Genomic DNA, 17,190 nt, shown 5'->3' on the forward strand with positions numbered 1-17,190 from the left:
TCATTTTTAAAAAACATTTTTAATTCCAAGAAATATAAGAACTGTACAATACCAGGTGAAGGCAGACAGAAGCTGTGGACTGCCACCAAAGCTGCAGAGAGGAATTGCAACAGGAACTGAATTTTGTCTCCATCATTGTATGACTGCAGCTACACATCCAAACTCTGAGCTCATATAAACATGCCAGGAGATGGAACTTTGTCAGGACTCCATTGGTGTCTGTGGGTTCCCACTCCCGCAAGGGCCACTAACAGACAAGCCTTTAGTGCTGCCAATAACCAGCCTCTCCCGCCTTCCAAATGCTTCATTCACTAAAAGGAACCATTAGATAAGGAGTTAAGAGTCTATACTATAAGGACTAGAGCATCAACAAAGTTCTGCTGTGAGGTGAAAACTTAGAAAATAACATTAATACTAAGTGATAAAGCAGCCAATTCAGTAAGCCTGACCAATCAATGTACCAGATGGGCGAATCTTCTCTTGTCGTTTTGTACTTCTCAGCCTTGTCCTAGAGCTTTCTAAATCTGCCCTGGAACATGGCTATGCTACAGATTTATTCCCCTCTGTACCGCCACCATACATACATACATAATCTACACATACATCCTATCTGTAAACTCAGATCAGCAACCCAGACAAATCTTAGGATACTTCTCATCATGGGAGGGAGAATTTAGTGAGACACACTGCCTGTAGGACACACTAAACAACCTTAAGACGGTAAGAGTCACTACTATTCTGAGGCTGGGGGGAAGGCTCTATCTTGCAGGAAGAAGTTGGGAATGAGCATGTTCATGCTGTCTGGCACCTGGGAAGGCTCTTCCTTGAGACTGCTACATTTCCTTCCAGCTTTCCCAGGAAGCTTTCCATTTTAAGATATTAGAAAATAATCTGCACTTCATATGTGAAGACAGACTTATTATTTGAGGTAGGAACTACAGGCTGCACACTGGACATGCCTTTGCCATTCACACAACACATTAAATTCCCACCCTGTGCTTAGTCCTTAGGCTTTTGGAAAGAGCAGGCCTGAAAGTTCTTACCTGAAGAGACAGTGCTTATGTCCCAAACTCGAAGCCCTTCTTTCTGACCCCCAAAGGCATAAACAAAAGGCAAATCAGGACAACATGAAGAACAAAAGAGAACCCCCTGGGGAGAGAAGAGCTGAAAGTCAGTGGTTTCTATCCTTGCAGAGAGTTGTACCTGGTGGGCCCTTACTACTACTCTAAGGACAGGTTTGATCTGTCACTCAAAGCTAGATAAGAACTGCCTATGGCGCACCATGAAACTAGTCATGATTTCACTATGCAGGTCTCATTCTTTCATTAGGAATTGCCCACCTTTTGCTGTGTTCACACAGCTTTATTCATCTTTACAAATGATTTCTGAGGTCACTCTTATGTTTTTTTTCCTTAAATGATCCATCTGCAGGTTGGGGATCAGGCATTTCTAGGCAGGTGCTCCTCCATGGAGCTGTATCCTCAGCCTCGATCACTGGGAAACATTAGCTGTCTTATGTGTTGGGGGTGGGCATGTGTGGTCGGTCAGAGGACAACTTGCAGGAGCTCATTCTCTCCTCTGAAAACATGGTCACCAGGCTTGGTAGTTAAGTGCTGTCTCTCCAGCTCCCTTAACTTATCAGTAAACTTTCAATATTTTCATTTTTACTACTAGATATTAGAAATATGCATTATTGAAAGTGTGAACGAGAAAAATATAGAACCCTTCAGTGAGATAATGTTTGTTATTCTAGACAGTTATTGAAACAAGTAGTCATTTATAGATAAGCTTGGGATGAAAACTAAGAAACCTCAGGCCTTCCTTTCAATAAACTAAGTGAACAGACACGTTTTTAACAGCTGTGAAGTCCACTGTACTGCCAATGTTAATCATGTAACTCAGCATGTATACTGTCTGTTAAAAGAAACTAGTTATTCTACATGCTTTGCTCACACATACATGTAAAATCAACTTCAGTGTAGTAAAGAGCCACGCATAGCTTCAGTGCCCATTTGAAGTTCCAAGACGCCCTGAGTTGAGGATCAGCTGTGGGCTTTTCCCCCATTCTTCTTAATCTTATCAAGTGACTATTAAGCTTGTGAACTGGAAAAGAGTTCTGATAATAGTAACTGCATTCCTTAAAAGTCTCTACGTTAGAAACTCCCACCAAGCCTGACTATCTCTATGCCTGACTGCAGTGATTGCCAGGAAAAGACGAGCAAATAAAACTGTCAGGGAGATGCTCACCATTTTCATGTCTCTAGAATGAATGAGACTTGGCCTGTCTCCTAGGATGTCCCAAATCTTCACATATTTGTCTGCTGAAGCAGTTACGAGGCAACCCTTGATCTGACTGCTCAGATCAAGACCTGGAAGACAAGATTAGTTTAGGAGCTACTGCCCGAAATTTAGATTTATTTTTCATACTTAATGCACTTGAAAGAAACATCACTGTTGCTCACCAGAGATCTCATCATTGTGCGCATTAAGTGTAAAGATTGGCTTATCTGAACGTGCATCCAGATTATACACAAAGCCGTCATCTGTACTGGCCTGCAGAGTAAAAGATGGGCAAGATCGTGTTATATGACAATAAAATTCAGCAATGGGGACATGTGTATGTAAATTACAGTAAAAGTCTTCTCTGTAGAATTTACTGAAAATTAAAGATAGACACAAGAGCTTACTTTTGCATGAGCTATGTTCATGAAGCAGGAGAGAACAGGGTTAGGGACGGGAACAAAGTGCAGTCACTGAGCAGGGTAAAAGGACTGTGGGGTGGGGTGGGGTGGCACAGTGTTGCTGAGCATGGCTGCTGAAGCTGTGAACTGAGGAACACAGAATGCCAGGCAGAGGAGGAAAGAAGATGGATGTCAGGAGCCAATGAGTAACTTAAGAAAAATGGTGTGATCAGATCACGTCTCAACACTGCCACAGCAGTGGGCTGACAGGTGAAAACAAGCTTCAAGGTTCTCAAGAACTGGGGAGCAAAGGAAGGTGGGAGAGGCCTAAAGCTCCTGGGCAACACCAGCACAGGAAAGGGTGATTGCTAGATGTGGGGCCAAAAGCTAAGACTGGACCTGGCTTCAATTCCCAGCGCCCACACAATGGTTCAGCCATCTGTAACTGTAGTTCTAGGGAATATGATGCCATCCCTCACCTCCATGGGCACTGCATACACAGGGCACACTTACAGTGCATAGAGGCAAAACACTCATACCCAATAAAATGAAATAAGATGACAAACCAGAAAAAAGACTTCAAAATCCTCTAGGCAAAAGCTGGACTCAGGGGTGAACGTAGTTATGATGCACTAATCTCACATACCCCAGGTGAAATGACCAGGCATCTTTTCTGAGGATTGTAACAGCACAAACTCTTGCACAGTTTGCATCAGTGACTTTCAAATCAGTTCCTAACCTGGGAGCCATCAGTAGGAGCTGTCACAGACTCTGTTTTGAACTACTTTACTGGTATTCTAGGATGCATTGTAACTCCACACTATTGTCTTCAGTGTCGAGTAAAACATCCTGCTACTGGTGAAGCTCTCTTTCCTTGAGAAAAACTACACTCAAATGTTTAGAATTCATAAAGTGATCTTACAGTAGCAGATAACATTCTCAGAAACACTGGAAGCTTAATTTCTTAAAAAGTTGTCACAAAACTGCAGTGTTCTTTTCTTGCTCAGTTTCCTAATTAGCTGGGACTGGAACATTTATAATTTGTACATAAAGAAGCTGTGATACACTGCTATACGCTCTCCAAAGGCTGAGCAGGAAATCGTGCCTTTGAGGCCAGCTTGGGATACACGGCCACACTGTGTCCCAGAGTGGAAGAGAAGGAAAAAAGAAAAGCCAGTATGGGCTGAATGCCCTTGGAAATGGCAATCCTACTTACTCACCAACTTTTCAAGTGTTTTGATTGGGGTGGTTATAAATTAGATTAGTTTTATGTTGTACAGCTAAGAATACTTAAAGGCATTTAGATTTCATTATTTTCCCAACATGATTGCACACTACTGTTTCTTAAATACACTGCAAGGCACAGCTTGATTAAAATGCATGTATGTATAAGTTGTATTTTCTTAGAAATGGGCATTTAACATTCCCGTGACTTGCTTTCCTGTGTTTTCATGATGTGTTGTTATAGCAGAGCCTTCCTATTATCAAAGTGAAAGCCAGTGAATGAATGCATATGCACATAAACTCTAAATCTGCAAACTAAAGCAGATAGAACCAGTTTGTTTATTTTTAAAGGAGGCAAGAGACATGACATACTAAAACAAAGGGAAACATAGAGTAAGGAATACTGAGGTTAAAAGGGTACATTAGGAAAAACAAGGCGGGGTGAGGTGGGGGGGGGTGTCGGCAGGGAAGGAAACGAGGATCAATCAAAACGAGCCTAAATGAAAATGCCACAAAGTTCTAAGACAGCCAAGGCTACACAAAGAAACCTTGTCTAAAAAAAAAAAAAAAAAAAAAAAAAAAAAAAGAAAGGAAATGCCACAAATGAACCAATAATTTGTATGCTAATTAAAAGGCAGACACCTCCATTCTTTGAACAGCATTTTCAAAACACCACAGCCCTATGGACTGCAACACTAGGACTTTATTTCTCTTTGGTTGATATTAATGGAATCTTTCTTCCCATTTACACATAAGGATTTAAGTAAGAGTATCTTTTGGACTGATTTAACCATTGAAAAACACAAGAAATAGGTAGAAGCAGGAGAATTTGCAAGTTCAAGACCAGCCTGAGCCACACAGATCGTACCTCAGAATCTTGAAACAGAATATTATGATGCTTGATATTTCAAAAATAACTAGTATGTAGTAAAATGGTCTGGAATGTAAAAATAATATGTAGCACACTGGAATAGTTGAAAATTAGCTACCATTTTTTTGTAGTTAAGACATTGTATTGTTAAGAAATATACTGTTTTCAATTCTAGACCTAGAAGCTTCACACTTCTAAACAGAGAAAATGACTTTCTGAGAATCTCTCATTGTAGGAATTGGAGGAAATATGTTTTAAAAAACCCAAAAAAGCAAATGTTCATATTCTTACCAAAAAATGACAGGGTGAGAAGTGGTTCCAGGTCACTCTCTCAATCTGCCCACTGAACCGCCATAGGCGATGGTTCTCATTTGGATTTCGGCAGTCATATAGAGCCACTGACCTGAACATATTGCAGCCACGTTAGTGTTCAATGCATTTTAGTGAAACGCTAGCAGAGCAACACTGTGAATTCACAATTCAATTATTTAAAGCCTGTTTTAAGGTTATGTTGTATGTGTGGGAGCCCACATAGTTGAGAAGATACCCAATCCCTGTGAGCTATCTGGTGTAGGTGCTAGGAATGACGTTCAGTTCTCTGAAGAGGAGCAAGTTCTCCTAATGACTATTCCATCTCTCCAGCCCACTAGACTCTTCACTTTCTGTTTGGATATGTCTGTACATGAATGTTTTGCCTGCATGAATATACATGCAGCACATGTGTGAGCATCTCCCATCAGTGCCCGTGGAGGAAAATGGGCATCAGACCCCCTGGAACTGGAGTTAAGATCCTCTGAAAGAACAAAACGTGTTCTTAACCACTGAGCCGTTTCTTTAGCACCAAAAGTTGGATTTCACTAGTGGACTATGGTTTTGTCATTGAAGGTGTGGTGGCTTGAACTGGAGCCAACTTCCGCTGGTCAAAATCTTCACTTACAGATGAATCCTAGTCCCAAAGTCCTAGGCAATTCTTACTTCCCTTTCCTAGGTAGGGCTCCTGGCCATGTAACTCAGGCTCTCACCACAGCTGTTCTCTAGTCAGGTTATTGTGCTTGGGGAACTATGGGCCAGTCTTAACAGTTTTCACAAGTCACACTGCAGCAGAAATCTAGTCTGTATCTAGGGTATACATTAGAATGAAATAGTTGTTTTCACTGTATCTAGGGAAAACATCAGAATGAATACTTGTTTTCTAGAAGCACTCAGACCTTGAAGAAATCATTGTGGAAAACAGTGGTTGTTTTTATGAAGGAGCTTTCCAGCCTTTGCATGACAGTGGTCACAAGGTGGTCCTGGCAGACCTGGGGAGTCTTGAATCATTGGGTACTGCAGACAGCACCACACAAAGCCTAAAGTTCTAGGGATGTGATATGTTCTTTCAGAAAACATATAGATCAGGACTTTTGATACATGAACTTGTTTTAGGCCCCCCAAACAACTTCTGTGTAACAATCACTAAGCCTCTGCATGGCTGTCTGAGGTTCAGTTCACAGAAACTGTCCCTCCCTGTTGCCAAAGAACCTAAAATTACATTCTGGAGTGCTCCTCTAGTTTGACTGACCTGATATCCCATCTTAAAAGAATGAAACAAACTCTTGTAAAGGCTAAGGAATCAAAAAAAAAAAAAAAAAAAAAAAAAAAAAAAGCTGGTGTGGTTCTTCTAGCCACCCCTCCCCTCAGATGCAGTCTGTAAAAAGGAGAACATGTGGCCGGGGCTCTTGCACCTGACTGTAGGAGTTCCAACAACCACATTCCCATTACACTCATTTCTCCTACACCCATGGCTTCTTCCATGTGAAGTGTGACTACTCCATGGAAGAAGAGCACATCTTCCACTCCACGAAACATGTTCTATGATGGGAAAAGTGTACTAGTTCTCAACCAAATCTCCAAATGCCTTGGGCTCTCTGCCTTTGGAGAATCAAGTGTCTCTGTTTAGCCTAACTACACCATTGTGAGCAGTTACCAGCCCAACTCAGTCTACATTGGCAGAATCTCCAATGGCATAAGGAAGTCACCAAGTTCGGGATTGCTTATATCACAAAAATGGCTAACTCAGAAAGCCAGAAAAATTGCTAGTTCCCATAGTTAAGATTACTACAACAAAACCACATTTCTTTTTAGAGGGAATGAAGGGTCAGGGCTGAAAAACAGCACTAGTAATTTATGCACATAGCTACCTCAGTAGTATAACCTGACTAAGCATCAAATGGTACTTTTGTCTTGTCTTGGTGTTGGTGTAGACAGAAGGCCTTGTGCATACTGGGCAACAGCCCTTCTGAGCTACTCCCCACCCCCACCCCAGGCCAAGTACTTTTAGATTAGTTTACACATAATGCAATAGCAGTAAGAGAAATGCTTTCTTACTTATCATATGACCCAGAAATCAGAGTTTGTGCTTCAAATGGATGAAACTGTAGAGTCTGGACCTACAGGGAAGAAGGATAAAATAAGAGATCCATCCTTACCCACTGGGAGGAATAGTGCTACTGTGTGGTGAGGCAGAACCAACCAGCACTGCTTCTATGCCCTCTCTGTACTTCCAACACTGTGTAATCTACAGGGTTTGTTGTTTTGTTTTTTTTGGGAGGAAGGGTTTCACTATGCAGGCCTGGCTGGTCCTGAAACTTACTATATAGACCAGACTTGCCTAATGACCTTTAACTCAAGAGTTTCACCTGCCTCTGCCACCTGGTTACTGGGATTAAAGGTATGAGGCATCTTGCCTGGTCAAGAAACCAGTTATTAAATATTCAAAAAGGGAAACCACATTTTCAAATGAAGTCTAGCACTTACGCGAGTAACAGCAGTCCTCAAACCCCGTGATGGAATTGGTTGCCTCCCTCAGAAGAAAGGGGAGGAAAGTAGCATGGACTGGCCTCAACTTTTTCAGTACAACAGCACCCTGAGTATTTTTATAGTAACACATCTGCTACAATCTCTCTTTTCTACTCCTGTAACTGACAACCACACCTCCTTACCCCAAGAACCTCCGTGAACACGTCACAGGGCATTCATGCTCCTGGTTCTGGAAGATTAGAGGAGTGTATGTCTCATAGAGAAGGCTCTGTAAACCTCAGCACTTTCTAAATCATAAAACCATACACAAATGTGCAGATTACTTTAACAATAATCTGCCAGATGGTGTAAAAGCCCTATATCTCCTAAGTCATACCTTGTCTGTGTGTGCAGTAAGCCTGGCTGCCGGCTTCCCCACAGACATATCCCAGAGGATTACAGTGCTATCTGCTGATGCACTTGCCAGTACATTTCTGAGAAAGGGAAGAAACAAATTAGAGAAATAATTTTTAAAAGCAAAGCATTAAACACAAGGGGTTCACTTATAGTCAAATCAGTAAAAGATCAGGAATTTAAAATCCAAAGCTTAAGACTTACATCATGAAAACTATCAAAGATTATAAAAATAAATGTCAAAGAGGTAAGGTAAGACCTTTCTCCACTTGCACTGGAAGATGTAATATTGTTGAGACGGAACAGCACCTACAGGCTGATTAGATTCGGCTACACATGATGACAGATTCAACTCAAATGCTTACTTCACTACAGAGTGGCAAGCTGATTCTGGGACTTGTATGCCCATACAAGGGACCCATAAACAAAACCGAGATGCACACAATTCTCAATTAAAGTCAAAGCTATCACAAAACAGACAGACCTACAGACTGACAGAGGTAAATTTCAGAAAATACATTTTGTTGTGAGCCCCTGGATGTGGGTGCTGAGAACCAGTGTCAGGTTCTCTGTAAGAGTGAGCAGTGGCCGCTCCTAACCACTGAAACACTTCTCTGTCCCTTTTTAAAATTTTTTTCCGAGACAGGGTTTCTGTTGCTTTGTAAACCAGGCTGGCCTTGAACTCACAGATCTTCCTGCCTCTGCCTCTGGAGCGCTGGGATTAAAGGCGTGTGTTGCCACCACCTGACTGGTCCCCAGATTTGTAAAGGGCACCTGTGGCGATGCAACTGGAAAGTACAGCTGCCGCCTGGAGTGCTGCACACTGCATGAAAGGGGACAGAGGGGCACAAAGGTTCACGCACAGGAGGTGGGCACTGTAAGCATGAATTACAACAACCTGCATCGTATTTAGGCCATGCACAGGAGGTGGACAGTGGAGGCATGAACTAGAACAATTTACATCATATTTATGTCATCTTTTTACCTGACTGTCTTATTCCAGGAAAGGTCAAGGACAGCATCAGTATGCCCTTCTGCTGAGGAACTCTGTAATAATTATTTTAATTATTTCTTTGTATTAAATGTAACCCACCACAAACTGTCTATCAACTTTATCTAACTACCTTTATCATGGTAAATATTCTTTTCAGAAAGAAACTATAGCAATTCATGATCTATCAACATTGCCTTTCACCTCTCTCCAAACTTACTTTACACACTAAGAATAGAATAAGATGTTTGGAACTCATCACAAAAGCAGCTAAACAGAAACTTCAAGACTAGTGTTTAATGGAACAGCTACTCTACAAGAAAGAGCATCACCTGAATCACCTGTTCTGTGAAATTACATGCCAACAAGTTTCATGCAACCAGAACACATGGGCTTTCTGAAATTAGAAATTACGTTAACTTCCTTTCTTGTTCTACCAAGACTGACTGCAAAAAATATATGTTCTTATACCCTCCTCTCCAGTAACTTAACCCAGTATGTCTTTTAATATCTACTCCTCTTTACCTTCTTTCCTTTCTTCTTCTTCTTTTTTGAAAGCTTACTTCCCAATGTGAAGACTGGCTCTAGAGAGTCCACTATATCCAGATCCCACACCTCGATAACAGGGGTCATGTTTCCCACAGCAATGTAATTTCCTACGCAAAGAAACAATGCACTTTTGACTATAAAGCTAACACCAAGTCTGCCAGTCTGGTACATGACACTATGGAGGCAAGTGAGCGTTGCTTCTCAAACTCCTGCATCATCATCTTGGAATCCTGCAGTTCTAACAACTTCCATGCCCCTGCTGAGCTCAGGTTTGAGAGCTGTTATTCTAGTCATAAAGGCTCAATCCTACGACCCCCAACTGAAATGTACTGCAGTTAAGTGACAACTGCTGCCTTTTTTCTCCACGGACTGCTGCAGGGATGAGGAAGGATCAGGTTAGACTTGTGAGCCTTGCAAATGCAATAAAGTCATCAGTACTACATACAGTGTTTACTGTCACCGAGAAGCATCAACAGGGCAACTAAGAGTGTGAAAAGGCCACCATGAGAAGCTAGTTACCTGGGACAAGTGCTCTTATTTTACTTTTATTTTCCTTCCTTCCTTCCTTCCTTCCTTCCTTCCTTCCTTCCTTTTTAAAGACCAGGTCTCATTTCACAGTCCAGGTTGGCCCTAGCTCCCACTACCATTCCATATCTGGTTCATTGGAATGTTTTCTGAGACAGGTTACATCCCTAAATTAGAGCTGGTAACATAATACTGCTTTACACTGGGCTTTCATGAGATCCAATAGTTCTAGTCAAAAGAGCTTTCGGAAAGTATCTTTGAGCCCTCAGTGTAGTACCTCATGTAAACTCTGCAGGCACACAGACCCCAAACAGTGACATTACAGGGGGAATGACAGAAACAACACTTCATAAACTATTGCCAACAACTCTGACTCATGCAGAACAAGCAAGTTTCCCAATTACCAGAGGAAGCATCTGGGCTAGGATCGAAATTCAGCCATTCCACACTGAGAGGGTATGCAGACAGGAGTATGTCGTGGTGGACATAGAAAGACTCCTCTTCTTGATTGTAGACTGAAAGGATTGGGAAGAGAGACTGTAGTAAATTAGGGACTTCAGAAATCACACCCACCCACCTCACAAGAACACTGTCCACAAGGAAACTTCATGGTCACTATGCAGTAGAAAGTCTGTCTGTCTAGTCTGATGCATTCTCATCTCTTGGCATTTTCCATGAACATTGCCAGCCAGATAAATGGTTCTGCTGCCTACTATCTTCATTACAAACAACACTCTACAAGGAAGACTAACATTATCTGCCAAAGGTCTAGCTGATTTCACGTCCCAAAGAGCAAAAATAACACTGGAGAAAAATAATTGTAGAAGCTTAAATGCCTACCAAAAGTTACTTCAGGAGTTTATGAAGACTAAAGTGTAAACCAATACCCTTTCAAATGTGGCAGGGTAGTGCGTTCACATTCACATCCGGGAAGGGACAAAATCACATCACCGAGGACAGGGTGATGACAAGAGTTATAGCAGTTCTGTTTGCCCTGTCTCCTTTAACAGGCTCTTTACTGAGGAAGAAGTGAGAAAAGAAGCCTAGGCTCTTTGTTTTCTTTATTTAATTCTCTGATCTCTGATTATAGGACAGATTCTGGGGTTGGGAAATGTCACATCAAGTTCCATCACATTAGCCCCTGCTGAGAAGACACAGTCCTGCAGAAGCGTTAGCAGCCACCAATGTGCTTGGCATACACTGTAAATTAAACTGCTAGTGACACAATCATCTCATGTGCATGCATAAAAAACAACCTCAAAGTCTAATAAAATTACAATTTTGTAAATAACAGTTTTCATCTGTTTTGTTTTGCGCAGAATCTTGCTGACTGGCCAGGCTGGCCTCTACTTGCATGGCTTCTCTTGTCTCAGACTCCCAAGTGCTGGTCTGCACTACCCAGCTATAGTTCTCAGCTAACATGTTTAAAAGTTTAAAAACATCAGGAGTTAGAACAACTTCACACTATATATGCCACTGAAAGCCTTACGTTAGAAAAATGTCAAATATTGATAGAACACAATGACCTAATTATAGGCTTCCTTTTAACCTGTGGGTTGTGACCCCTGGCGGTGGGGACTCAAAAGACTTTTCACAGGGGCCACCCTAATACCACTGGAAAACAGATATTTACATTATGGTTCATAGCAGCAAAATTACAGTTACAAAGTAGCAATAAAATAATTTTATGGTGGGGGTCACTACAACAAGAGGAACTCTATTAAAGGGTTGCAGCGTCAAGAAGGCTGGGAACCACTGCTACAGACAGCGCTGAAGGTCCTTAGGAGTTACAGAGACCCAGGCTAAGAGGGCTGGCAAGATTGCTGACAAGGTATTTGTTCTTAGTCTAAATTTAATCATCAGGGCCCACATGGTGGAAAGAATCCTCTGATACACACACACATAGAGACAGAGAGAGTGAGTATGAGAGGGAGACACACACACACAGAGACAGAGAGAGACAGAGAGAGTATGAGAGGGAGAGAGACACAGAGAGAGAGAGACAGAGAGAGAGTGAGAGAGAGAGTGGGTGTTGGGTATAGCAACATGGCTCAGCAAGTAAAGTTCTCTGCTGTCCGCCATGAAGCCTGAGTTTCATAAGGTGAGGAGGGAGTGGGACAAGAGGGCGTAAGTGGGGCCAGCTCAGCGTCCTGTGTGTGCTTAGCATGCTAACCCAAGAGCCCTAGGTTTGACACCAAGCACTGGGGAAAACAAACCAAACCAAACTCCCCAAACTAAAACACAGAAGAAGTGTAACTAATGAAGCCACTATAAGAGGTCAATAAACGCAAGCCTAAAGGTCCCACTTTTGAATGTGCGAGTATGTGTCCACAGGCCACCCCCACCACTTCAGTTCCTAGGCTGATGGGCAAGGACGGGCTGAGGGGAGCAGGGGCCAGGCCAAGTGGACTGCTCAGGAGGCAAGTGCTCAGAGGAAGGACAGAAGAGAACTAAGGAAAACACAGGGGCAAAGTATCCCAAATGTCCTGCTGATATCCTTTTAGTATAATGTTAATTAAAAATATCTGCTACAGAGCTGGTGATGGAGCTGTGTGCCTGTCTGGTATGAAGTCATGAGTCATCCCAGCACTGAAAAAAAAAAAAAAAAAAAATCCAATTTAAAGTTTTCTAAGCAGATTACCTTAGAGCCTTCTCTCAGGTCTAGGTGTAGCTGTTACTTGAACTGACATAGGGACCAAGATATTTTCGTCAAAAAGAGCATGGTGCTTGGGAAATAAAGACGACTAAGTATAAATGGTTAAGAGCACTTGCTGATCCTCTAGAGGGCCCTGGTTCCAGGGAATTGGATGCCCTCTTCTGGCTTCTATTGGCACTGCACACATCTGGTACACATACATACACACATAAAATAAATAAGTCTAAAGAAATAAAAACAAAAACCCCTTCCCCAAGGGACCTTTTCTATAGACACTGAAAGAAAACGATATTCCAGACCACGCACCTGCATAGGATGTGCTGTAAAACCGATCTGTGTCACAACTCAACTGAGGTGCAGCAGGACCTGGTCTCTAGAGTTGCACAAAGGTGGCCAGTGCACTTTTACTACCGCATGGAAAGCTTCTTGGTGGGTCATTCCCTTTACTCACCATGCACCTCTAAATTGCATTGCTCCTGTTCGGCACGGCCACAAATAATGAAATTGTCAGTGGGCTTAATCAAGAAATCTTCATGCTCATATTGTTCCTAAGGGCAGGAAAGAAACCATCACTAGCTAGAGGCAGAGATTCAACCAGGTTTTTCAACACCTAGAGCCAATATGAAAACTCATGTGGCTAGACATTTACCGTATCTTTCAGGGTGACATATGGGTCTTGATCATTACTGCCATATACTGTAAGACCTAACAGAGATTCACCAAGGGTCTCAGCATCTGTAATAAGAATTCACCCGTCAATATGGAAAAATTAAAGTCACCTTGACAAAAGCTCTTCCCGAAGACATCTAGTTCTGGACTTAGGTCTATTTTATCATTAACTGTACAAATTTCACAGTCATTTTTATTTGGCAACTGGAATGCATTCCTTTCTAAGTCTTAGAAGTCCTAATCTTCCAACAAAAAAAACTAACTCCAGAATTTAACCCTTTTGGAAAAGATTAGAGCTCTGTTCATTCAGCTTCTGTAGCTTGCTCCATACAATTAAAATTCAAGGTACTGGAGAGGCAGCCAGGAGCATCCAGAAAGAAAGTGTCCAGGAAATGCTGAAATCAACAAACCAGATAAGGCCTGGAGTGTAAGAACTAAGAGGCAAGCTTCATGGCTGGCTAGGCTGTTCTGCAGCCAGTGCTTTCAGATGTAACCACTCACTTGCTTCACAGTCTGAAAATGGAACCTTTATTCCATCTTTGCAAGGGCATCAGTAACCAAGTAACTGTTAGAGTTGGACATGAAGTTGCCTTTAAAGGCTCTCATGTTAGGGAATGGGGTGCCAGCTGACAAGCTTCTAGAGAGTGATTAAGTCCTACTGAGTGATTAATCTCTGGATTTATAATATGATGGCATCATTTCCAGGTACTGGAGGGCAGGTAGTGGGGCGAAAATGGAAGGCAAATCAAATCCAAGCTCCTATGACAAGACTCCTTAGCATCACACAGTCCAATACTTTGTCCACAGCATTGTATTCCCTTCATCACTTGGTGGGGCTACTAGAAAGTTAAGACCTCCAGAGGAAAGAGGACCACAGCAGCCCCAACAACCAAAAGGCACAAAAATATCAAAATAGAGGACATATTAAATAATTCTATCTAACCTCACCCCAGGGACAATAAAACAGACTAAGGCTTTGGGATAGCACAGCAGGACCTAGACTGCCATGAGCAGACACAGTTGGGATGAGCCACATCTCACCTGGGTTGTCCTCTTGGTCATAGTTATCCAAGTCATACTCAGCCAGCTCATCATCATCTAGTATATGATCATCCTGTGGGTCACCATCCTCAAGGGTCTCCAGAGGCCGTGCCTGGCTGTGGGCACCCTGAATGCCATCTTCTGAAGGACTCTCTGCCTCCTCTTCCTCACTGCCCCCTTCTTCTCTGAATGTACACAAAGGGAAAAGTCACTCAGGTGGCATTTGCCAATGATGAGCATATGGCACATGTCACCTGGGCTTGACTACAGGCAGCACCACTTGGAAACTTACTGTAATTTTTCTTTTGCTTCATTGATGAGACGCTTTACTTCCTCTTTACTTAGCTCTACCTACAAGGGAGCAAACACTTCATTAGAGCATAGTTACAGAAACCACAAGCCTTTGAACTGAGTCTTCAAGCAAATGTAAACGATAACTTCAAGAGCCATCAAGAAAACCCTGCACGTTGATTAAGGCTCTAAATTTAACTAGGCAGAGCTTGGATAGGTCCTAGGATTAAGACCCCTCCCACCTAATACTGCTCAGAAGTCATACTCATTCTGCTCTACCTTCCTCAATATTCAAATAGATAGATTTTTGTAAAATGATCTGTGGTGGCCTATTCTAACTACCTCAAACTCCAAGGGCACCTCTCTCTCTTGCCAGTGGTCATCCATTAACAAACCATGTAACACCTGTCCTCTACTTTTTCCCCTCCACCACTGATGAATGCAAATAGATTCTTTCTGGGAACCAATTACATCCTCCAACTTCCCTATTCTCTAATCTTGAACTCCAGCTCAATTTTCCCAACTTCCAGTAAGATTTCCTGTCTGGGCATCTTTTGTTCTAGCCAAGTTCAAAACTGCGGCCACTCTCTTCACAACTACCACTTCCTCACCCAAACAATGACCCAACACTACTAAATTAAGCTTGTGAAGGCTAATGATTGTTCAGGGTTGCATACTTAAGGTGAACATGGCCATGACCCATGGTTGAAGGTAAATCAATTGTTCACTTTCTATTGAACAGCCTCCAGCTCTTCAGTGGCTCTAACTCTAGTATTTAAGGAGCTGAAGTAGGACTGTCAATAGTCTGAGGCCACTGTGGGCTACAAAGTGAGCCCTGGTTTCCAAAACAAAAACAAAAATCTTGTAATAGGGAATGAGGTTCTATTTTGGCTGAGACATATCCAGAAATTAAAGGTTAGAAAACACCGGGGTGGTGGGGAGTCAAGTGTTTGTTGAGGAAGCAAAAGGACCTAAATTCCATCCCAGAACTTACTTAAAAACTAGGCGCAGTGACAAGCACCCCTGTAAGTTCACCAATGGGGACCCCAGTGTCACACAGGAGGATTTCTGGTGCTTGTTGGCCAGCCAGCCTGTCTCAATTGGCTAGCTCTGGATTCAGTCAGACAGCACACATACAAACACAAGAACATGGCATACACACAAAAAGGTGTTGCTTGGGGTGGGGCATGGGAACTAGGGAATTTTAAAGACTCCCCTTCAAATACTTCAAAAGCTGTTTGTCCCTTTAAAAATGAAAACCATTTCTTTTTGGACAAATGCTAATGAGGTGATTCGTCGTTCCTGTTCTATAAAAAACGCACCGATTGCCTGCTGTAGGCAAAACATCAAAGAAAACAGTGACTCAACACTGTACTCTGGTGGAACTTACACCTATAGGGAGTACTTCCATCCCTTAGAGGAAGTAAATCCAGGCCACTCCCATGCCCATCGCATGGCGAGTTATTACGGACCCGGACGATTACAACCACAGCAACCCCTTGGCTTGTTTTAGGACACGTACATCCTCTGACATACCACACAGCCGAAAGTCAAAAGCGCAAAAAGATCTTTGCCCTGTTTCGCTCAAACATATCCCGGGACCCCGAACACCGCCTGGCTTGCAGGAAGCACTTAGTATGACGAACAAACCCCCTCCGTCGCCGCAGTCTCTAGCTTTTGTACGATGTCCTCCTTAACCCATAACGTTCTACCGGACTCATCGCAAGAAACTCTAACAAGCAAGCACCCCGCCCCCTTCCGTGCACAAAATCCACGTGCTCGCGAATAATTAATTCAGGGGTGGAGCCGGAAGGCAGAGAAGGGATGCAGTCCCTGCTCGCCTCGGGCAACCGAGCTACACCAGGCAGGCCGCCTACGCGGGCTCGGGCCGGGCGCGTGCGTCCCCAGCGGGGCCGACCCGGTGAGCGTGCCCTGGCGCCACCCCACGAACAGGACTCACCTTGTCCGGCGTCTCTTTGGCCACGCCGCGGCGGACCCAGGCCACGCAGGTCACCTGGCGGCTGCGGTTCATGATCCTCGGCGACGAGTCTCCGCGAGGGGGGCAGTGCGCAGGCGCGGGCGCCCGCATGGCGTCATTCGCAGGCGCCGAAGGGAAAGGGGCGGGGACTTGGCGGGAAGTGGGCAGGGCCGTGCGCAGACAGACAGGTGGAGACGGTGTGCCTGGGAGAGAAGGTGTCCTCGTGGGGACAGAGGAGGCAAAACCCATCCCACCGCTCGACTTTGATTGTAGTTCCGTGGGTTGAGAGATGGCACACGGGGACGTCTGTGGGGTGTTTATTTTAAAGTTTCGATGAAATGAGTTTAATTCCTCAAGGAGATTCCGTCCTTAGGTTTCTTTGCTTTTTAACCCGCTACAGTATGGGGTCAAACCCACCCGGGGCTCCACACACAAACTATACCCTCTTCCTCGCCCCACCTTTTTGGAGAGTTTCTCGCCTTGCAGCTCATGATGCTTTCGCCTCCCGAATACTAGAATTAC

General features: G+C 43.4%; 1 protein-coding gene across 1 annotated transcript; it reads right to left on the reverse strand.

Moving 5' to 3' along the window:
- Pwp1 (PWP1 homolog, endonuclein) lies at positions 1 to 16,729 on the reverse strand. Its single transcript, XM_051206242.1, has 15 exons — positions 16,651 to 16,729; positions 14,692 to 14,750; positions 14,400 to 14,584; positions 13,339 to 13,424; positions 13,141 to 13,237; positions 10,438 to 10,548; positions 9,485 to 9,615; positions 8,954 to 9,015; positions 7,952 to 8,048; positions 7,144 to 7,205; positions 5,068 to 5,179; positions 2,463 to 2,553; positions 2,248 to 2,369; positions 1,044 to 1,149; positions 1 to 311 (listed from the first exon to the last, which is right to left on the reverse strand). Exons 1-15 carry the CDS (start codon positions 16,720 to 16,722, stop codon positions 202 to 204), a joined length of 1,503 nt encoding a protein of 500 aa, XP_051062199.1. The 5' UTR covers positions 16,723 to 16,729; the 3' UTR covers positions 1 to 201.
- Positions 16,730 to 17,190: the final 461 nt, after the last annotated feature.

The sequence above is a fragment of the Phodopus roborovskii genome, unplaced genomic scaffold, assembly GCF_943737965.1.
Source record: "Phodopus roborovskii unplaced genomic scaffold, PHOROB, whole genome shotgun sequence".
Lineage (NCBI taxonomy): Eukaryota > Metazoa > Chordata > Mammalia > Rodentia > Cricetidae > Phodopus > Phodopus roborovskii.